The 24,380-nt window shown below is 41.8% G+C and overlaps 1 protein-coding gene across 1 annotated transcript in view; it reads right to left on the bottom strand.

The window, feature by feature from the left end:
- Window positions 1-24,380, bottom strand: part of RIPK2 (receptor interacting serine/threonine kinase 2) — a 74,123-nt gene that overhangs the window by 12,026 nt on the left and 37,717 nt on the right. The window contains exons 7-11 of the mRNA XM_073679552.1: window positions 21,674-21,753; window positions 20,717-20,800; window positions 5,616-5,661; window positions 5,435-5,527; window positions 2,443-2,517 (exon numbers count right to left, since the gene is read on the bottom strand). Coding sequence (XP_073535653.1) covers window positions 2,443-2,517; window positions 5,435-5,527; window positions 5,616-5,661; window positions 20,717-20,800; window positions 21,674-21,753 — 378 coding nt within the window. The remainder of the gene's footprint in view (window positions 1-2,442; window positions 2,518-5,434; window positions 5,528-5,615; window positions 5,662-20,716; window positions 20,801-21,673; window positions 21,754-24,380) is intronic.

Genomic DNA, 24,380 nt, shown 5'->3' with positions numbered 1-24,380 from the left:
GCTAGATGCAGAAAAAAATTATATTCAATTTGCAACCTGCTGGAGGTCAGTATAGAAGGACTAATAGACCAAGTCCCACACACTGCTAGAAGCCCAAATATTTTTTCAGAGCTAGATGCAGAAAAAAATTATATTCAGTTTGCAACCTGATGGAGGTCAGTATAGATGGACTAATAGAATGATGCTATGCCCAAAAGATTTTACTTCACTAGGTGCAGTAAAAAAATTGGTATTCTATACACAGGTGGTATATCTTGCAACACAGATAGGCTACTCCACTGACTAACACACTCTGCAATAGGCCAAAAAGGATTAGCTTTGCTAGATTCAGCCAAATGCTGTGAAAAAAACTTGCACAGCACTGGCACAGACCTGCCTGGCAAAAACTGATAGGAACTGATGTAACCTAGTCCTGAAAAGGACTCCAATTACAATTAGTCTTTACTCCCACAATCTATCTATTTAAGAGCACAGACCTGCCTGATAAAAGTCGTAGGAAATGCTGTAACCTAGTCCTTAAAAGGACTGCAATCACAACTCTTCCCTACTCCCAAGCTATCTGTAGATTTGTGTGAAATTTGGCTTGAAATTAACAAGGCATAGCACACACAGCAACAGCGGTGCCGTCTAACACGCAGCTGCAGCAGTGAGAAAATGGTGGCGACGGGGAAAATGGCTTGGTCTTATAGGGCAAGGACATGTGACATACACTGCCAATGACACATGCCCTTGCTTGTGTGAAGAAAAGCACTTCGCTCCGTGTGTGCTCTGCTGATAGGCTGACAGATTGCACCTCCCCACTGCAAATGCGGGAAAGAGAAAAAAAAATGGAGATCTTCATTGTTCCTGCAGAGATCCATCCCCTGCCCCTCCCCCCACCCCGCTGTACACTCAAACTGCGTATTAACATTAATTTTCATCATTACTGAGAAAAAATCCAGTTATGATTTTGGTGCACGAACAGTTATCGAACATAACCTCGAACAGCCGAATTTTTCTCAAATTGTTCGTGTTCGCCGACCGGCTCGAACACCGCCCAAAACAGCTCGAATTTGAGATTGGCGAACAGTTCGAGTAGAACAACGCTCATCTCTACTGGTTATGAAAAATACGCGGGAGCCCAGACAGTTTTTTTTATTTAATTCTTTTTACACACAATAAACACAGTGGGTGCTGAAGACAACTCCCATCATTGTCGTCTGCTCTCGTTGATCACAGGGAGAGCAGGCGAAAATGATATGAGCTGCCTTCAGCACCTGGTGCCTGGGAACAGCGCGAATTATACTGCTTTTTCCCAGGCACTGATTCTTGTCACTATGATGACACATGGATGTCATCTATGTGTCATCAGTGTGCATGTGTGCAGGACGTTTTGTGGCCCATGCTGAAAAAAAACGGACATGTCAGCGGGTTTTTTGCACAGACACACTGACATGTGCGCAGACCCATTGATTTGAATGGGTCTATGTGTGTCTCCGGTATGTGTGAAAACTGTCACCACACATACCGGAGACACTGACGTGTGAAGGAGGCCTAAGGTTGTTTTTTAATTAGTGATGGATTATACCACCCTTTTAAATTTGTCAGCTTTTAGTCCGGGAGAGGCATGTTCAATATTAGGTTTAGGGTCCCATCAAAGAAAAATATGCCTTGTTGCTGGTGATGGGCTCACATAAATTGGCCAATTTGTTCATTATGTACCATTATTTTTTAAGTATATTTTATATAGCAGTGATGCCTTCCAAATTTCATATATTCAATGCTTGCATACATCTGAGCACACACAGTGTTGCTGGATACTTTTGTTTGTAAAAGATTTAATTAAAGACCTAGTGGTGGTTCCTTGGTAAGCAAGAATGTGAACATGTTCATGCCTTATAGAATTTCTTTTCACCCGGCCTAAAGATTGCTTCTGGATGAATCTCATTCTTGTAAGAAACACACTTTGGGCCAGGACCTTAATCACATGTGACACAACTAAAGTTGGTGCGAATTGATTCACATATCCCAGTCTATCAGCCATGACAGTGGCTTGGGGCTGCTGGACAGCAGCCTGAGAACTGCCTCTTACCAGACTGCTTCTGCAGCTCTGTTTTTGATCAGCCAACCTGGCACAAAGTCATTTTTGCGGCATGAAGCAAATCAATTACATAATCTTAATGTCTAAACCTACCCTTAAAGTGTTTTTCACTATTATTTTTTTTCTGTTCATTGGCTCATGCAGCATGAAAACTAGAAAATGATCAGGTCCTGACCTTCCACTGCACCGGTGTTTGATTAAACTATAAAATTTACTGCTTTTGTAAGAGATAAAATTATTTTTAGCAAAATTAAGTTCAGCCGATTGGTTCGGACCTCATCACAGTGCCAGTTTCTCATGTGGCCAATAGATAAAATGATTTGCCTACCCCTGGATTATTGGGTAGTCTAACATCTACTTACATATACGATGAAGAAACTCTTTGTCATCTGTTGGTTTACTTTCATCACTTAGATTCAATTTCATTCTTTCTTTTTCTGCAAAATAAAACAGTAAAAAAATATTTTAGCATCTTAAAAAATAAGTAAATAAAATAAAATAAATAATAATAATAAAAAATATATATATATATTCCTACTCGTGGGATCATATCAGCATTTTAATAACAGTGGAAGTCCTATTCTTCTATGGTTCAGGAGTTTCCATGTTACACAATGGTTCAGTACTAATACATGTTCCTTACTTTAAACCCTTAAGCAAGCAGTTATTTTAAACCTTAAAGGGGCTTACCTATTTTGGAAAACCCCTGTCCGCTGCTGTTCCTCTCGATGTCTGTTATTGTCTGCAAAGCTGTTGTGTCCCTTGAACAATGCTGCAGCCGGTCAGTGAGCTCAGTGGCTCTTAGCAGCTTGTGTCGTCAACTTGGGCAGAGCCATTGAGCTCAGTTATTGGCTGCAGTGCTGTCGATAAGACGAGAGCACTGCGAACAATAACAGACCTCGAGATCAGCGGCAGAGACTCAGAACTTGACCCAGGGAGGGTGAGTAAAGACAGCGCTGGATCAATCCCTGTTGTTCTCTGCAGCGTTTCAGAGAATCACATACTTTAATCGCTGTTGAGGACTGAGTCGAGCTGGAGACTAGCCGGACAGGTGGGTCCCCGGTGGCCTCTCCCCGCCTGCTGCCAATGACTGATAGCTCTCCTTTTATACATATATGCAGAAGAGACCTATCATTTCAGGAGAGCAGCGGGGAGAAGCTGCCGGGGATCCACCTGTCCGACTAAATTCCAATTGCGGTGAAATTGCAAAAAAAGTGTCCCAGACGGCCTGCTCCTCGGAGGCTATTAAACTGTGTTATTCTCTGAAACCCAGCAGCATATTACAGTTGAAAGTACAATATGTTGCTGAAATCATACAGCCATTATCTGATACATGCTGCCGGTGGATCGGGCAGCATGTATCAGCAGTCAAGTTCCCTTTAAAGGACACTTCAGCTGGTGGAGGGGGGGGTTCTGAAACTGGATAACCCCTTTAAGCACACAACGATCCTATTGTCTAATCTTAGCCATAGCTGTTCATTTTTTTCCCTTCAATGAGTTTATTCTCTCTGACTAACCACTTTTCTCAGTCTATAGCGACCATTGCTTCTAAGGGATCAACTGCAGGGATCAGAGTACTCCTTGATCCCTGCAAACATGTGCTTCATTTCATGCCATATCACAGAGCTAGTCTCTCATGAACCGCTGTGGGAAAATATCTCCCACTTACAGCTGCAGGTTGCAACTGGTGTCTCTATGAGCAGACATAGATATGCACCAAAGTTTGCACCATTTTCTTGACCTGACCGAGTGATATGGTTGTAATCTTACTATTAACTGCCAATGGAATAGTATGAACCCTTGTACTATAAGTTAATAATGCAATGAAATCACACACGACCCTGAGGAAGCAGAGTGAAACGCGCGTTGGGGCTCGGAACACGTGGGTCTGTATCATTGCAAAATAAGATTGCTCCATATGTCTTTACTGCCCCTTTCCTAATCCAGTGATTCATTTTTACTACGAGGGTCAGTCAATAAGTAATGCCTCCTATTTTTTTTCTCCTTAAATAAGGTAGTTATGTTAAATATTTGAATTTGGCACAATTCCTCAAACCTTCTTCTCAAATCCACAGCAATTGCAACTTCCTGCACCAACAGGTGGCAGGACTGTATCCGTTTGCAAAATGGCTGACATCGATGTTCATATTAGACAACGTTCTGTGATTGAATTCTTGCATGCAGAAGGTGAAACGCCCATTCGAGATCATGAGAGACTGAAAAATGTGTACGGTGATGCAACAGTGGATGTCAGTACTGGTAGACGATGGGTTCGTTGCTGTAACACAGCTGAAGGGCCATCACCGTTGGCTGACAAAATGCGGAGTGGCAGGCCAGTAACCGCAGTGACTCCAAGCAACATTCAGCGAGTCGATGACATCATTCGTGGTGACCACCGGGTGACTGCAGATGAATTGTGTGGCATTATCTGCCTCAGTAAAGGCAGTGTGATGAAAATTATTGGACAACTGGGATAAAGAAAAGTTATTGGACAACTGGGATAAAGAAAAGTTTGTGCACGGTGGGTCCCAAGAATGCTTTTTACCATGCTGGAATACATGCCCTTGTTAAACGGTGGACCAAGACTGGAAATGGATGGAGATTATATTGAAAAGTGACAAATTAATCGTTAATGTTGTGGTTTTCAACCTATGTAATTGCATTTGAATTTCTTGCCAATTAAAAGGAGAAAAAAATAGGAGGCATTACTTATTGACTGACCCTTGTATAATATCACAGAAATTATTATTTATAGAGTAATATAGAGGTACCATGCACTAGCACTTTATATATCTAACTCATGTATTTATTGTTGTCTTCATTGAGCGCTATATGACTCTATATGTGCACCTTATGTATTCTGGAAATATCAAGACATGTTGTGATATATATGGGATTATTCTGAGGTCACTTTCTGTGATTTGTTTATAATCATGCATGGGGATTATTTGATATTTATTATTCTTATATATTTAATGTTCAGTAAATACACATGCATGATTTATATTTCACACTGTGCCCTATACTACCAATTGCATACTGAGATATCTATCCTAGAATTTATAGGAGTTTATACAGTACTTACCGGTAAATGATCCCTATTAGATATTGATTGGTTTTCCCACCACTCTGCTCTGACATCTATGACATCTATGAGGAACTATTGCTTTTCATTATTGTGTATGTAAACCATTTTTTCAAATATTCCGAATAAAATTGTGATTTTAATTTGGAGTTGTATTGCACCTCATTGGTCTCCCTGGGATTTTCGCTTCCCACGGGAGCCCATCTGTTTTGGTTTCTATAAGTTAATAATGCAATGACATCCCTGATATTACTGGTGTACAATGATACCTCTAGTGGCCCACGGCAGGTGACCCTCAGCCAGGAAGGGGTGCGAGCCACGTCTGAATCCCGAGTCAGAGATTGGGGAATACTGCATGGGAACTTGAATAAAAACAAGAAAAATATGGTTGTAAATGTCTACTGTACATTAGTCCTTATTTTAAAAAAGGATTTGCTATTAAATACTTACCATTTGAGGATGTAGAACTAAAGCCAGGATAACCCGGGCTGGACATCTAATGCAATGAAAAGACAAAAGTAAACTTTTGTGACAAATAGTCATCATATTGAAATAAGTAAAACGAATTTCTTACTGAAACATCTTCACAGAGTCATAACACTGCATTGTAAAAGATCTAAGATTTTTTAACAGTTTTTGACATAGGAAATAATAGTATGATTGGGTGTGGTTCAGCATTTTCCGATCACTGCTGTTTAGACCCTTAACTGCCACTGTCAATTTCTGACAGCGGCAACTAAGTGCTGTAATCCTGCCCAGGCTCCCAACAGCCCCCCAAGACTGATCACAAGGTGCTGATTGATTGCCAAGGCAGTTGAGGGCCTGCTGAAGCTATCCATGCCTGCCATTTTGGCATTCCTGTGAAGCTTATCCATAGGCCGAGCTTCATGGCGCTGATTGGGCGTCGGGCACTATGTGTCATTCCACCGCATTACAGCCCCGGGACCACGAGTGCTGACACCGCTGGAACGGTGCCAGTTGGGAGGTGAATGTAATTTTTTTTTATTTTATTGGGGCCAGACGTTTAGATGAAAAAGGGGTTGTCCTAGTAGTGGACAACCGCTTTACCATTTATTTATTTTTTATTATGATGTCTAATAAATAAACTAACAACATAAAAAAGACACATAAATGAAAACAAGGCAGACCTGACTAATCTCAGAATGGGGGCAAAGATAGTGCCTGACCATCATACCATTGCGGAAAAAAATGCAATGAGCACAGAGTCCCGACGCATTTTTCCCTATGTGGGATTCATCAGGGGATATAAAGTAGTCAACGTGTAGGTCTCCCCCGTATTCAACGGTAATTGTAGCCTTCAACTTTGACTACTTTATATCCCCTGATGAATCCCACATAGGGATGAAATGCTTCGGAAGGTGGTCAAGACAAAATGACGCTATGTCATTTTGTCTGAAATAGGATGATGGTCAGGCACTTTCTGTGCCCCTATTCTTGTGGAACCGTAAAGACCGCTGTCAGATGCCTGACAGTATACATGCTGTATTTGGGTGAGACCGTTCCATTTCTCATTGAATATAGAAATGTGGCACATATTGTATTTAACTATATTGCTCTGGAGATACTAGTTTAGTTTGGTTTATACCCAATACATTGCATGCAGTACAGATGTTGATGATATTAGTTCTATATCACATATACTTAATACCTTTTATGCGGTAACATATACACCAGCCAGAATGTGGAGATTAGTTAGGTTTGCCTGGTTTTCATTTGTGTGTCTTTTTTATGTTGTTTATTTATTATACATTTTAATCTATATACAGTACAGACCAAAAGTTTGGACACACCTTCTCATTTAAAGATTTTTCTGTATTTTCATGACTATGAAAATTGTACATTCACACTGAAGGCATCAAAACTATGAATTAACACATGTGGAATTATATACTTAACAAAAAAGTGTGAAACAACTGAAAATATGTCTTATATTCTAGTTTCTTCAAAGTAGCCACCTTTTGCTTTGATGATTGCTTTGCACACTCTTGGCATTCTCTTGATGAGCTTCAAGAGGTAGTCACCAGAAATGGTTTTCCAACAATCTTGAAGGAGTTCCCAGAGATGCTTAGCACTTGTTGGCCCTTTTGCCTTCACTCTGCGGTCCAGCTCACCCCAAACCATCTCGCTTGGGTTCAGGTTTGGTGACTGTGGAGGCCAGGTCATCTGGCGTAGCACCCCATCACTCTCCTTCTTGGTCAAATAGCCCTTACACAGCCTGGAGGTGTGTTCGGGGTCATTGTCCTGTTGAAAAATAAATGATGGTCCAACTAAACGCAAACCGGATGGAATAGCATGCCGCCACAAGATGCTGTGGTAGCCATGCTGGTTCAGTATGCCTTCAATTTTGAATAAATCCCCAACAGTGTCACCAGCAAAGCACCCCCACACCATCACACCTCCTCCTCCATGCTTCACGGTGGGAACCAGGCATGTAGAGTCCATCCGTTCACCTTTTCTGCGTCGCACAAAGACACGGTGGTTGGAACCAAAGATCTCAAATTTGGACTCATCAGACCAAAGCACAGATTTCCACTGGTCTAATGTCCATTTCTTGTGTTCTTTAACCCAAACAAGTCTCTTCTGCTTGTTGCATGTCCTTAGCAGTGGTTTCCTAGCAGCTATTTTACCATGAAGGCCTGCTGCACAAAGTCTCCTCTTAACAGTTGCTGTAGAGATGTGTCTGCTACTAGAACTCTGTGTGGCATTGACCTGGTCTCTAATCTGAGCTGCTGTTAACCTGCGATTTCTGAGGCTGGTGGCTCGGATAAACTTATCCTCAGAAGCAGAGGTGACTCTTGGTCTTCCTTTCCTGGGGCGGTCCTCATGTGAGCCAGTTTCTTTGTAGCGCTTGATGGTTTGTGCAACTGCACTTGGGGACACTTTCAAAGTTTGCCCAATTTTTCGGACTGACTGACCTTCATTTCTTAAAGTGATGATGGCCACTTGTTTTTCTTTACTTGGCTGCTTTTTTCTTTCTATTCAGTAGGACTATCAGCTGTGTATCCACCAGACTTCTGCACAACAGAACTGATGGTCCCAACCCCATTTATAAGGCAAAAAATCCCACTTATTAAACCTGACAGGGCACACCTGTGAAGTGAAAACCATTTCCGTTGACTACCTCTTGAAGCTCATCAAGAGAATGCCAAGAGTGTGCAAAGCAGTCATCAAAGCAAAAGGTGGCTACTTTGAAGAACCTAGAATATAAGACATATTTTCAGTTGTTTCACACTTTTTTGTTAAGTACAGTTATATGAAAAAGTTTGGGCACCCCTATTAATCTTAAGCTTAATGTTTTATAAAAATTGGTGTTTTTGCAACAGCTATTTCAGTTTGATATATGTAATAACTGTTGGACACAGTAATGTTTCTGCCTTGAAATGAGGTTTATTGTACTAAGAGAAAATGTGCAATCTGCATTCAAACAAAATTTGACAGGTGCATAAGTATGGGCACCTCACCAGAAAAGTGACATTAATATTTAGTACATCCTCCTTTTGCAAAAATAACAGGCTCTAGTCGCTTCCTGTAGCTTTTAATGATTTCCTGGATCCAGGATGAAGGTATTTTTGACCATTCCTCTTTACAAAACAATTCCAGTTAAGTTAAGTTTGATGGTCGCTGAGCATGGACAGCCCTCTTCAAATGATCCCACAGATGTTCAATGATATTCAGGTCTGGGGACTGGGATGGCCATTCCAGAACATTGTAATTGTTCCTCTGCATGAATGCCTGAGTAGATTTGGAGCGGTGTTTTGGATCATTGTCTTGCTGAAAGATCCATCCCCTGCGTAACTTCAACTTTGTCACTGATTCTTGAACATTATTGTCAAGAATCTGCTGATACTCAGTGGAATCCATGCGTTCCTCAACTTTAACAAGATTCCCGGTGCCGGCATTGGCCACACAGCCCCAAAGCATGATGGAACCTCCACCAAATTTTACTGTGGGTAGCAAGTGTTTTTCTTGGAATGCTATGTTTTTTTTCCGCCATGCATAACGCCTTTTTGTATGACCAAACAACTCAATCTTGGTTTCATCAGTCCACGGGACCTTCTTCCAAAACGAAATTGGCTTCTCCAAATGTGCTTTTGCATACCTCAGCCGACTCTGTTTGTGGCGTGCTTGCAGAAACGGCTTCTTTCGCATCACTCTCCCATACAGCTTCTCCTTGTGCAAAGTGCGTTGTATAGTTGACCGATGCACAGTGACACCATCTGCAGCAAGTTGATGCTGCAGCTCTCTGGAGGTGGTCTGAGGATTGTCCTTGACTGATCTCACCATTCTTCTTCTCTGCCTTTCTGATGTTTTTCTTGGCCTGCCACTTCTGGCCTTATCAAGAACTGTCCCTGTGTTCTTCCATTTCCTTACTATGTTCCTCACAGTGGAAACTGACAGGTTAAATCTCTGAGACAGCTTTTTGTATCCTTCCACTGAACAACTATGTTGAATCATCTTTGTTATCATTTGACAGTTGTTTTGAGGAGCCCATGATGCCACTCTTCAGAGGAGATTCAAACAGGAGAACAACTTGCAAGTGGCCACTTTAAGTAGCTTTTCTCATGATTGCATACACCTGGCTATGAAGTACAAAGCTCAATGAGGTTACAAAACCAAAAAAGTGCTTTAGTAAGTCAGTAAAAAGTAGGTAGGAGTATTTAAAACAAGAAAATGATAAGGGTGCCCATACTTATGGACCTGTCAAATTTTGTTTGAATGCAGATTGCACATTTTCTGTTAGTACAATAAACCTCATTTCAAGGCAGAAACATTACAGTGTCCAACAGTTATTACATATATCAAACTGAAATAGCTGTTGCAAAAACACCAATTTTTATAAAACATTAAGCTTAAGATTAATAGGGGTGCCCAAACTTTTTCATATAACTGTATATAATTCCACATGTGTTAATTCATAGTTTTGATGCCTTCAGTGTGAATGTATAATTTTCAAAGTTATGAAAATACAGAAAAATCTTTAAATAAGAAGGTGTGTCCAAACTTTTGGTCTGCACTGTATATATATATATATATATATATTAATAAAAATGTAAATGTTCGTTTGTTCAAAATCTTAAATCTCCGAAAGTTCTTCACCGATTGCTTTGAAATTTTTACACAACGTTGCATTCGAATACACGCATGTTTTTATATACCTACTATGTTTTTACATACCAGCTGTTGGACGTAAATGCAACAGCGAGAGGGGGCTGTTAAGAGCTCAGTCCCAGGCTGACTCTCCCCAGCCACCCACATTCTCCTCCCCTTAGTGACATCTCATTTATAAACCCTTCACCCTGTCATTCATTCTCCCCAGCCGCTGCCTGTGCTCTGCTCCTTTCGTGTCCCCCTTGGGAGTTGGGGGGGAAGGGGAATGACGAGACCGTCTGTTCGAGGCCGAAAGACGCTGCTGCTCATCACATTTATACAGAAGACGATCAGCAGAAGATGGCGGTAAATTAGCAACCATACAAATGCAAAACGGTGACATCGAAGTAGATAACCGGTGGGTTGTTCCATACTCGTCTTTGCTATCAAAAACATACAAAGCGCACATAAACTTGAATACTGTAACTCTGTTAAATCGATCAAATACATTTGTAAGTACATGAATAAAGGCAGCGACATGGCAGTTTTTGGCGTGCAACCAGAAAGAAGTGATAGGAATGCGGTCATACATATCGAGGAAATCGCACAGTATCAGGCTGGAAGATACATAAGCAGCAATGAAGCTGTATGGCGAATTGTTTCATTTCCCATACATGAGTCCAGCTGTTGTTCACTTAGCAGTACATCTAGAAAATGGACAACTTATGCATTTCACAGCTGCAGATGTACAACAAATAGCCCTGAATCCACCGGCTACAACGTTAACTGCTTTCTTCACGTTATGTCGAAATGACACGTTTGCGAAAACACTACTGTATTTGGAAGTGCCTACGTTTTACACATGGAATGCGAGTACAAAATCATTTGAACGACGCAAACAAGGAAAGCGAGTCGATGGACAACCTGGCATATTCAAAGAAACTACGATAAGTAGACTGTACACCGTGCATCCCAATCAAGATGAATACTTCTTTCTTCGAATGCTGTTGGTAAATGTGGCCGGTCCAATGTCTTTCCAGCAATTGTCAATGGTGCTACACATACCACTTTTTGCAGTGCATGTAAAGCTCTGAATTTTTTTGAGAACGACCGACACTGGGATGTATGCATTAATGAAGCGTGCAACACGTCGCATCCAAATCAAATTCGTGCATTGTTTGCAATCATATTGACCGCCTGCTCTCCTTCATCTCCAAACAGAGTTATAGGAGAAATATAAATCGCACATGACTGTAGATATTTTCCGTCGAATACGCAAGAAAAATTCAAATATGAACATGGATTTTACAGCAGAAATCTACAACGAAGCGTTGATAATGATTGAAGATTTGTGCTTAGAAATCGCAAACAAAGTTCTCAATCAATTGGGAATGCCATCACCTAATCGATCTGCTGCTGCATTGTTCGATGTAGAATTGCGTCGTGAACAAAATTACAACACGGGGGATCTTTTATCGTATGTGCAATCAAATATTCCTAAGCTAACGCTTGAACAAAAAAGCATTTACCATCAAAAAATGCAGACTATCACTAATGGAGTTGGAGAAATCTTCTTAGAAGCGGCAGGAGGAACTGGTAAACGTTACGAATTAGATTGATTCTGGCAGCAATTCGATCCCAAAATGACATAGCCTTAGCTCTTTCATCATCCGGAATAGCTGCGACATTGATACCAGGTGGAAGAACTGCTCATTCTGCTTTGAAATTGCCATTGAACATGCAATTCATTGAAACTCCCATGTGCAAGATTTCCAAAGCATCCGGCATGGGAAAAGTATTACAGAAATGCAAACTTATTGTTTGTGATGAATGCACAATGGCCCATAAAAAATCGCTCAAGGCTCTTGATCGATCATTGCAAGATTTATGTGGAAACATCAGACCATTTGGGAACACATTAATATTGCTTGCAGGAGATTTCAGGCAACCATTACCTGTAATTCCTCGATCAACACCGGTGGATGAAATAAATGTTAGCCTGAAATACTCTACTTTGTGGCGACACGTAAAGACATTAAAATTAACTACAAATATGTGTGTCCAGCTGCAAAACGATCGAGCAGCTAAAAAATTCTCACATCAATTGCTGGAAATTGGGAATGGAAAGGTGCCAGTTGATCTGAACTCAGGACGAATTTCATTGCCTCATAACTTCTGCAAGAACAATTGGTTGAAAAAATATTTCCCAATTTTCAAACCAATTCTAAGAATCACGATTGGCTGAGTGAACGAGCTTTTCTTGCGGCCAAGAACAAAGACGTCTACGAACTTAACAAAATTATTCAGTCTAACATTCAAAGCGAGGCAGTCACATACAAGTCCGTTGACACTGTTGTGGAAGCAGATGAAGGGATTAATTATCCAACAGAATTTTTGCATTCACTCGATCTGCCAGGGATGCCGCCGCACGTACTGCAATTGAAAATCGGCATGCCAATTATCATGTTGCGAAATATCAACCAGCCAAAGCTTTGCAGCAGCACGCGGCTTGCAGTAAAACAATTAATGAGCAATGTCGTTGAAGCAACAATCTTGATAGGACCTTTCAAAGGTGAAGATGTCCTCATTCTTCGCATTCCTATGATTCCAACGGATATGCCATTTCAATTTAAGAGATTGCAATTCCCAATTCGATTGGCGTTTGCAATCACCATCAACAAATAAATGCTAAGTTTTATATTCACATTTTTTCCTCTATCCATACCGTAATATTCTTAGGAAAGAACCTTTTCCTCTTTTTCTATTCTGGAAAATTGATAACTCTATAGTCTAGACAGAATATGTGCCTGAAAAAAATTGCAGCATGCATTAGTTTGTTCAAGTTAATGAATGGACAAAAAACCCAAAGCCACCACTTAGCCTCCGATTTTTACGGATACATTACAGTACTTAACAGGAAACTGTATTTTTTGTTGTAAATGTTAATAACTGCAGATGTAAAAAATGGATGCCATGCGGATTGCATAAGGACCACCATACAGTTAAAAACGTGTTGTTTTATTTTCTTTTTTTCTGGATGAAACTCGGATGATTTTGCACATGATGGTGTGAACTGAGCCTCACTGTGTTTTCACCTTCCTCCATCCAGATTGTTATTAGCTCGATTAGTCTAGCAGAACTTGACTTCCATTGTGTAATTTTCTGTCATGTGATTTTGTAATAAAAATTATTTAGTTTATTGTGTTGAAAGAAAGTTCTTTCCAGGAAGTAATAGAAATGAAGAAGTATATCTCTGAAAGTGAAGGAAATACATGGAAGATTATTAAATGCACATTTGTGGTTTTCTTTATGTTCATTTGCAGTATGGATGCCTCCTTCACTTAAGCCTGGAGTCCCAAAATAGTGCAGTCCTTCTAAGAGTGTCATTGACTGTTTTGGGGTGTTTCCAGATTTTTATATAGTGTGTTCATTAGTATTTTTACATGGCCAAATGTTAATTTAAAATGTATACTTTGTTAGTAAACACCCAATATACAAAAGGACCCCGATTCATCATTTGCATTTTTTTAAGTTAATTTTCTTTTTGTGTCTTGTGGTATTCATTGATGTTTTTTGCACCAAATTCGTCTAAAAGGCGGACAAGGTTCACGAGTTTAGCGCAAAGTCAAAAAAGCTCTTTATTTTTCTCTTTTATGGTTTTTTTTTCATCTGTTTATTGCAAAATGTTCTTTTAAAATGCTGCAAAATTTGCACACAAAAATAACTACTGGGGACTGGAATACATTTGCTCAAAATTTTTGTGACTTCTTAAGAAGTCGCAAGTAATCAATCGGTTGCAAACATTTGTAAAACAAAAAACATGCCCATATTGGCAAACTTATAAAAACAAACAAGCAAACCCATAAAATAGACTTAAAGGGAACCTGTCATGTCCTAGCTACTATCTACACTGCCCCCATAGCGTTGTAAGTGATGCAATGTGAATCACTAACAAGCTTTTTTCATTAAAATTGTTGGCATTATAATGATTTTATAACCTTTGATATACTTTGTCCTGTCTGCTCGTTTTCAGTCATAGGGGTGTGATTCTCACATTCAGTCATGGGCGGGAACAGAATTCAGTCACTGCTGGCGCCGTCCACATATTTGAATATTGCTCCTGTGGCGCCTCTGCGGGTTCAGTCGCCACATAGGTGTTGCATCTCACCCAGAGGTGTGGTATTTCACTCTCAGGTAAGGAAGGAGTACTGCGCGGGACCCTAACACCTGCATCCAACACTACACTACTCCAGACCAGCAGGAGGGGCAAGATGCGTCGCTCTCCTGCTGAGCCCTGTCCCTAGCTGGAGTGGGGGAAACCAAAGTAGGGGGAACCATGTAGTGGGTGTGGGTGGAGGAAGAAGTTCAGGGGAGCTCAGTAAGTAGAGATGTAAAAGAGAGGGTGGAACATTCTAGAGGGGGTTGAGTGAGAGTCTTCAGTGAGAGGAAGAGTTGGGAGCAGGAGCTCTGTTGGAGCTCTGCTCAGAGGAAGCGCGGGCCTGAGTGAGGAGGCCCAGGAGAAGGAGAGGAGGAAGGAACGGGAGCAGAGAGAAGGCTCCAGGAGTGAAGAAAGGATGCCAGGGGTACGGGCAGTGCTGGAGGCCACCCGTATTCCCGAGTCTACCAGGCGGTGGAGGGATCAGGTCGCAAAGGGGACCGGCCCCTAACTAGTGAGAATTACAATATTGAACTAGGTAACCGGAGGCTGCAGCATTTCAGGTGCTGCAGCCACAAGCCACATCTATCTCACCAAGAAGGTGGCCATAAAGGACCCAGGAGACAGAGAAGACGCCGCCCGGCAAGGTCCGCGGTCACTGGATTGGGACACTAGGTGTGAGGTGCAGGGAGACGGCCAGAAGGAACACACAGAAGGGGGTCCCGTTATGTACTCCGGAGGTACCTGAGGGTTGGCTGAGCCCCTGATCAGTGAACACAGCACAACGTGGGAAGTTATGATCTGCAGTTGTAACCAGGAGCAAAGTAAGAACTGTGAGTAAATCCGGAAGACTGCACCCCACTGTCTCTGTCAATTATTACTGCTGCGCCATCACCCCCTGCACTACACTGCACCACGAGTGATACTTCCATAACAGCAACATCTACACTGCCCGGCAGCTAAGCTCAGCCTGTGGAGAGCTGAACCAACTCTGCTGCATTCACACCAGCTCCAGAGGACCTGCTCCGCAGCGGCGGCTCCCTTTAGCCGCATACCACAGGTGGCGTCACGAACTGTATATAAGAACTATAAATCCCATGTAAATATCCCCCTTTTATTGACCGCCCTGGGTCATGGACCGGGTCGCCGCCACTGTGACATCTTCCCTAACAACGACCGGCCCGGCACCGAGTACCCCACGGCCCAGGGGGCGCGTCACTCCCGGCAAACACGATTATTGTGGGGCGCATGTGCATTTGTACATGTCCGGCCGCCTGCGCAGTGAGGCTGTGTAATTACCAGCTTCACTGCGCAGGCGCTGTGTTGCCCGCGCGTGCGCAGTGAAGCTACAGTATGTAGTTCGCAGCTTCACTGTGCATGCGCAATGACACTCTATTCCCCATGAGTGCGCAGTGAGGCTGTGTGATTACTAGCTTCACTGCGCATGTGCGGCCTGGGGTCTTCCGTGGTCGTAACCCTATTCAGACAACACAGGGTGAGGGTAAAACCGCGTGACAATACTTTATTGAACCACAAAGCGGACAATAAACACACAGTCCCAGCAAATACCCAAGATGGTACAACATTACACAGTCTCATCCTTCCTCCTCCACCCGCTTGGGATAGAACAGCTGCGACTTTGGAGACTTCCAGGGCCGACTACCTCAACCAGTGGGCCCTCGCTTCTGGCAGGTCCCCACAGAGAGAAGGTAGCGGCAAGCTTAGGAAGCTAGCAGTCCATAGAGGTACAAGACCAGGAGACCCGGGGGTCCCAACCTGGCCTCTCCGAGAATTTCCATGGGGCCAAGCGACCGGTGGGTCCCTCCTGGCAACTCCACATGTCTCCATGGGTTCTAGGTGACTGGTGGGTCCCTCCTATCAACCCCAAAACAACATATCCATGGGGCCAGGTGACTTCTTCGTCCTCTCCTGGACTCCCTAAAAATGTATCCATGTCTCTCTGATGGTTAATGGAGCAGATCCGAATATTTCCAGTCATGGCCGGTACCCTTAGGCTAGAATCATATAGAATTCAAATGTGTCTTTTTGGTAATGCCATGCAATCCATCTGCTGTCCTGGAGGATGTCTCTCATTCTCCTGCTAAGGTCTTTTCTGATGATCCTTGATTCTCTGTCCCATGTCTCACTCTGCTACAGAAACACATGTCTCTTCTGCTTCTCCTTGATCCTGTCTGTAGCACTATTTACATAGTTGGTATACAGTGGGCTATTGCAAATAAACCTTTAGCTGACTTAGTACAATTTGTCATTAGCATAGAAAACATGATTGTTTCCAAATTAATAGAATTCAGCATTCAGGGTTATACAAATATACAAATACTAATCCATTCACACCCACAGAGATACACATATATTTACAAGTCAATTTAAACATAATAGTGTACTTCTCTTGGCTTAACTAATCTAATCATCTGGCTTATTAAGATTTTACTCTGTATTGTCACATTGCTCCCCCAATCTTAATTAGCCAGACATGACAGGATCCCAATCATCCTTCTCCACTTACTGGAGACAGTCCATCACCAGGTCTTTAAGCACAGATACGAATGTAAGAGTTCTCACCTTCATGAGAGAAAAAAAAAACTTTGCATTATCCAGTTTCCTCAAAGTATATTCCATGTCTTCCTTGCAAATAAACTCCAAACGTAATTGAAGAAAACAGACTGGTATCCATTGTGTCCACACATGTCGTCCTCTGCATCCTGTGGTTCCTGAATTAAATACGATGACTGTCAGTTGCCTGGTATTCAGTCTGTTGAAGCTGGCACAGCTCCTGTAGTTGCCAAATCTAGTTGATGCTGTATATCCTCTCCGGTCTTCCTCCCAACGCCGGGCTAGTGGGGTTGGACATGGTAGCATCCGAAACCCGCTGTGTATGCCTCACCTATGGTCTGCTGTGTCCGTCTACATGCCTCCCTGGTTGGGGAGCCCTTTGACGGTGTGTACTAACACCAATCACCTGCAGCTTCCCCAGCTCCGCTGGGCTGAGTAGGATCCCACCGCGGCCACCAATATGTGAAGACCCAGGGACTTTTGTGGGGGTAACGCTACTCAGACAACACAGGCTGAGGGTAAAACAGCATGGCAATACTTTATTGAACCACAAAGCGGACAATAAACACACAGAACAGTGCCCAAGATGGCACAACATTACACAGTCTCACCCTTCCTCTGCGCCCGCCTGGGATAGAACAGCCGTGACTTTGGAGACTTCCAGGGCCGACTACCTCAACCAGTGGCCCTCCGTTTCGGGCGGGCCCCCATAGAGAGAAAGTAGCGGCAAGCTTAAGAAGCTAGCAGTCCATCGAGGCACAAGACCAGGAGACTCAGGGGTCCCAACCTGGCCTCTCCGAGAGTTTCCATGGGGCCAGGCGACCGGTGGGTCCCTCCTGGCAACTCCAAATGTCTCCATGGGTTCTAGGTGACTGGTGACTATAATAACAAGTTCCCCACAGTCTCCCTGGGGCTCTGCTAGAACACTCCCTGTCTCCTGTGACTGTGTTAACCCTTCTATTTGCTGAATGCTTCTGAAGCACAACACTTCCTGTCTCCTGTGCTTGTTTTATTTGTAACAGTTGCTGGATGCTTTTGAAGCAACAGCACTACTTCTGCATGTCACATGCAGTCACATAGAGTAACTGCAGACTTGTAGCCTAATGCCAGACAACCGCTTTAATACTATTGTCCTGTACACATAGAATATCATGATATTGGCAGGACCTCTTCTGTTTACACAGGACAATATTCTGCCAATGACAAATTAATTTTAGGCATGCTTAAAAATCATTGTTACGTGGAGAACTAGGGTCTTACTCGTTCTTCAGCTGTTTGCCGATCTGTTGAGATTGCAGTTAGTTGAGAATAAAAGTTCCTAGGAATGCATGTTCCCTTTAAACGGGCTTTACAGAGGCATGTAAATGTTTGATCAGTCCTGGTAAAAATTACTGTTATTGTGAACAGTTAAGCAAGCTGAAGATGAAATAATCTCTAAAAGGGTTAAAGTTAAAGATGACTCATTTCCTTTGTATTTTAGGCAAAAAAGAAAAATATTGTCTTATTTTACATTTTAAAAATTACAAAAAGGAAACTGGGCTAATGCAAAAGTTTGGGCACCCTGCATGGTTAGTACCTAGTAGCACCCCCTTTTGAAAGTATCACAGCTTGAAACGCTTTTTGTAGGCAGCCAACAATCTTTCAATTCTTGTTTGAGGGATTTTCATTCTTCTTTGGAAAATTCTTCCAGTTCTGTGAGATTCCTGAGTCGTCTTGCATACACTGCTATTTTGAGGTCTAGCCACAGATTTTCAATGATGTTCAGATCAGAGGAATGTGAGGGCTATTGTAAAACCTTTAGCTTGCACCTTTTGAGGTCGTCCATTGTGGATTTTGACGTGTGTTTAGGATCATTATCCATTTGTAGAAGCCATCCTCTCTTCAACTTCAGCTTCAGATGGTGTTATGTTTGCATCAAGATTTTGTTGAATTTTTAATTGAATCCATTCTTCCCTCTACCCGTGAAATGTTCCCCATGTCATTGGCTGCAAAACAACCCCAAAGCATGATTGATCCACCCCCATGCTTAATGGTTGGCGAGATGCTCTTTTCTTGAAATTCTGTGCCCTTTTTTCTCCACTCATACTTTTGATCTTTGTGGTCAAAGAGTTATATTTTAACCTCATCAGTCCACAGGACTTGTTTCCAAAATGCATCAGGTTTGTTTAGATGTTCTTTTGCATACTTCTGATGCTGAGTTTTATGTTAAGGACACAGGAGAGGTTTTCTTCTGATGACTCTTCCATGAAGGCTATATTTGTGCAGGTGTCTCTGAACAGTAGAACAATGTACCACAACTCCAGAGTCTGCTAAATCTTTCTGAAGGTCTTTTGTAGTCAAGCAGGGGGTTCTGATTTGCCTCTCTAGCAATCCTACGAGCAGCTCTCACTGAAACTTAGCTTGGACTTCCAGACCTTATCTTGACCTCAACTGTTCCTTTTAACTGCCATTTCTTAATTACATTTCGAACTGAGGAAAGGGAAACTTGAAAGCGCTTTGCTATCTTCTTATAGCCTTCTCCTGCTTTGTGGGCCTCCACCAATTCCATATTCAGAGTGCTAGGCAGCTGCTTAGAAAACCCATGGCTGCTGATTTCTGGCACAAGGTTAGAGGAGGCTGGGTTTTTATAAAGCTGGGAAATTTGCATCACCTGCCCTTTCCTAATGATGATAGTGAACAAGCCATAACCCTAACAGGCTAAATAAGATCTGAGCACACAAATCCCCAAGAGTGCCCAAACTTTTGCTTCAGCCTATTTTCCTTTTTGCAAATTTTAAAATGTAAAAGATAAAAATATATATATTTTTGCCTAAAATACAAAGGAAATGTGTCATCTTGACTTTTAGCCCTTTTAGAGATCATTTGATCTTCAGCTTGCTATTCACAATAACAGTAATTTTGACCATGGGTGCCCAAACTTTTACATGCCACTGTACATGCCACTGTAAGTGTACAAAATTAAAATAAAAGTGTAGGTATTAATAATGCTTGTTGTTTTTTTTTCATAAACATTTATAAACATGCAAAAAAATCTACATATCATAGAAGCCTAACTGTGCGTGTCTTTCATCACATGTCCTGTACTTACTCTGCATGAGTGTATGGCTAAGATCCAATGGACGAGCAGGAAGGAATATTTTGGTTTTCTGGAGATCAGTTTATAGGAAAACTGAGTTGTTTCTTAGTTATCAGAAAGGAGATGTCATTAGGCATAATTCAAACCTCTCTTTGCAAATCTCGCTGCTGGCCAAGGTCTGCGTCACTGCTGCCTTCTTGGGCATGCGGAGTGCACCGATATAACCTGGGAGTGAACATTTCATTGCTCATTCCCAGGGAGGCAGAACATCGCACACACGAGGGAGATTTCTAGAGTGACGTCACTAGCAAATTATATCGCTCAATTCCACTGGTACATGCGTACCTGATTAGAGGGAGCAGTATTTTGGGGAAATCAATGCTCCCTCTTCCACGACTAGTCTTCCACAGCTGTGCTTTTCATGAACGCACATATAAAGTTAATTTTATAGTTATTCACCAATCACTAAGCCACAAAAGGGGCTTATTAGAATGTAGGAAAAGGCTTAAGTACATACATAGTGGCACTTTAGGGGGAGAAGGGCAATTCCCCCTAAACGTGATGAGATGACTCTGGCATTCTCCACTTCTTCCATTCCTTACACATTATCATAAAAAGATGCATGTTATCACCTACCGGACAACTGCTGTGCAAGGAGGTTACTTGATATTCATCCACAGGCTGACTTGATGTTGAGCTACATGAGATATTATTTCTTGACTGGAAAGGAAGATATTATATGTTGCCATAAAATATTAATTTGCATTTACTGGTCAGAATCTTAGTATCAGTATGGAATTTTTATGTTAAAGAAGTTATTCCATTCAAGTTGATAAATGAATGATATGATAGGTGGGATCCATCCACTGAGACCCCCATCATCTTTAGAAATTGTGAATGAAGCTGTAGTGCACAGGCGCGACCACCACTCTATTGACTTCTATGAGTCCATTGGAGCAATAATGGAACATGACAGTGAGTTGTGTGATGGTGGTCACGCATGCCCACTACCATTCTATTATCAGAGCAAACAAAAACCATCTCCAGTGATCATTGGGGGTCATAGCAACCAGACCCCATCAATCTGTTTCCAAGAACGGTAAATTGTATAAAATAACAAAAACACTGCTCACCTCTTTAATCCCAACTTGATCGAGAGCAGATCCTATGGCCTATCCATCACTGGTCTTTGCAAGCAGTAAGCAATGATGTGCTGTGGTTGCATGTGACCACTGACATGGATCAGTGGCCTCCGCAGTTACATGTAACATATAATATGGCACTTGTGTGCTGAGGCCACTAATTGGCGGCAACTTTCATATGTCCGTACAACACATCATTGCTGGCGGCTTGTAAACAGAGACCGGAGAGGAACCGTGAGAGCATCTGTGCTAGATCGGCTGAGGCTTGAAGAGGTGACAACCCCTTTAATACCGTAGTCTAACAAACTTTGAATATAAGATGATTTTGCCATTCTGGACCACAAGACAAAAACCACATACTAAACACAATGCCCATGGCCGGAGCTGAGTGGAGGGGTGTAGGACTATGGCAGCCTATCACATTATCTAGCTGTAGACAGTGGTAACTTACTTTTTTTATTTGCAGTATCCCCTCCAGCATCGAGATGTCATCATATTTTCTGATCACTGGCTCAAGGTCCAGTAGACATTCTGAAAGCAAGTCAAACAAGAAAAAGTGTTAATAAAATGGTAGCTAGAAATGACATATGTCAAAATAACAAATGACCCCAGTCATTGCTTACATTCTAGAATGAATCTTCTAAATTTTAAAACACTTTCTTATTTGCCAACAATCCTGATCAATTCTTGCAGTAAATTATGCTAATTTGCCTTATGAAAGCGTATTAAAAAGCTGAAGTTGTGCAAAGAAGATCTATGGGGCGCAGTCCTTATAATAGGTCATGAAGGTAGAGTACTGAATATACACCCTATAATTTGTATAATTTATAGTGAAAAAATAAATGTTATTTAATCCTCCTACACCAAAAAATGTGTCAAAATGTCAAATCACTATACTGTTGAAGTTTTATTTCTATGTCAGACTTTTAGAATTGCTCAAGAGAAGAGATGACGTTCAGCATTCCGATTTCAAACTATGAAAACTTGCATTTATTTCAGGAACCTGGAAGATTCTATTCGTTCAGTTGTGTTTGCTCGTTGGACACTCTGTAGACCATTGTTCGCCATACTTCCCTATTTTTCTATGGCTTCTTTCAATTGCTTAATGTTCATTGCCATGTCATTCTTAATGGTGTCCAGCCAATGGGCCTTCAATCTCCCTTGCTTTCTTTTACCACAGACCACTCCGAGTAACATCTTCCTTTCTAGTGAATTTGCCCTCAACACATGTCCAAAGTAGGTCAGTTTCTGTTTGATGATCTTACCTTCCAGGGACAACTCTGGATTTATATGATTGAAAGCATCTGTGTTGGTGATCCTAGCTGTCCATGGAATTCACAGAAGTCTTCTCCAGCATCATAACTCAAAGGCATTTATTTTTATTCTATTTACTTTCATTAATGTCCCCATTTCACACCCATATGTCGCAATTGAGAACACAATTGCCACGATCAGTCTTTGTTTGATGGTGTTTGAAACGTCCTTGCAGTTTTATATTCAGTTCATGTGTACCATGGATGCACATCCCAATACTATTCAAAGCTTCATCTCTGCTGTCATACTGGCATTGTAATTAATGAAGGGCACAAGAAAAAAAAACTAAGTTGTAGACCACTTCTTTTTCTTCATTGTTGATTTTTATATAGATTTCCTGGTTTGTGGTAATCATGATTTTGGTCTTCTTGATGTTCAGGAAAAGTCCAATCTTCTCACTTTTTTCTTTAAACTTCAAGAACAGCTTTTTTCAACAGGAAATATATACACTACCGTTCAAAAGTTTGGGGTCACCCAGACAATTTTGTGTTTTCCATGAAAACTCATACTTTTATTTATCATATGAGTTGCAAAATGAATAGAAAATATAGTCCAGACATTGACAAGGTTAGAAATAATGATTTTTATTAGAAAGAATAATTTTCTCCTTCAAACTTAGCTTTCGTCAAAGAATGCTCCCTTTGCAGCAATTCCAGCATTGCAGACCTTTGTCATTCTAGCTGTTAATTTGCTGAGGTAATCTTGAGAAATTTCCCCCCCATGCTTCCTGAAGCCCCTCCCACAAGTTGGATTGGCTTGATGGGCACTTTTTGCATACCATTTGGTCAAGCTGCCTCCACAACAGCTCAATGGGGTTGAGATCTGGTGACTGCGCTGGCCACTCCATTACAGATAGAATACCAGCTGCCTGCTTCTTCCCTAAATAGTTCATGCATAATTTGGAAGTGTTCTTTGGGCATTGTCCTGTTGTAGGATGAAACTGGCTCCAATCAAGCGCTGTCCACAGGGTATGGCATGGCGTTGCTAAATGGAGTGATAGCCTTCCTTATTCAAAATCCCATTTACCTTGTACAAATCTCCCACTTTACCAGCACAAAAGCAACCCCAGACCATCACATTACCTCCACCATGCTTGACAGATGGCGTCAGGCACTCTTCCTGCATCTTTTCAGTTGTTCTGTGTCTCACAAATGTTCTTCTGTGTGATCCAAACACCTCAAACTTTGATTCGTCTGTCCATAAAACTTTTTTCCAATCTTCCTCTGTCCAATGTCTGTGTTTTTTTGCCCATATTAATCTTTTCCTTTTATTAGTCTCAGATATGGCTTTTTCTTTGCCCTGAAGGCCAGCATCCGGGAGTCGCCTCTTCACTGTAGATGTTTTGCGTGTACTATTTAATGAAGCTGCCAATTGAGGAGCTGTGAGGCGTCGATTAACAAACTAGAGACTCTAATGTATTTGTCTTGTTGCTCAGTTGTGCAGCGGGGCCTCCCACTTCTCTTTCTACTCTGGTTAGAGCCTGTTTGTGCTCTCCTCTGAAGGGAGTAGTACACACCGTTGTAGGAAATCTTCAGTTTCTTGGCAATTTCTCGCATGGAATAGCCTTCATTTCTAAGAACAATAATACTGTCGAATTTCACATGAAAGTTGTCTTTTTCTGGCCATTTTGAGGGTTTCATAGAACAAACAAATGTAATGCTCCAGATTCTCAACTAGCTCAAAGGAAGGTCAATTTTATAGCGTCTCAAATCAGCCAAACCGTTTTCAGATGGGCTAACATACTTGTGCAAGAATTTTCTAGGGTTTTCTCAACATCCATTAGCCTTCTTACACAGTTAGAAAACACAATGTACCATTAAAACACTGGAGTGGTGGTTGTTGGA

This window comes from Phyllobates terribilis, unplaced genomic scaffold, assembly GCF_046119375.1.
Source record: "Phyllobates terribilis strain yellow unplaced genomic scaffold, ASM4611937v1 Scaffold_4__5_contigs__length_816908805, whole genome shotgun sequence".
Taxonomy (NCBI): domain Eukaryota; kingdom Metazoa; phylum Chordata; class Amphibia; order Anura; family Dendrobatidae; genus Phyllobates; species Phyllobates terribilis.
Note: the sequence above shows the minus strand (reverse complement) of the source record. Positions and strands in the feature narration are given on the sequence as shown.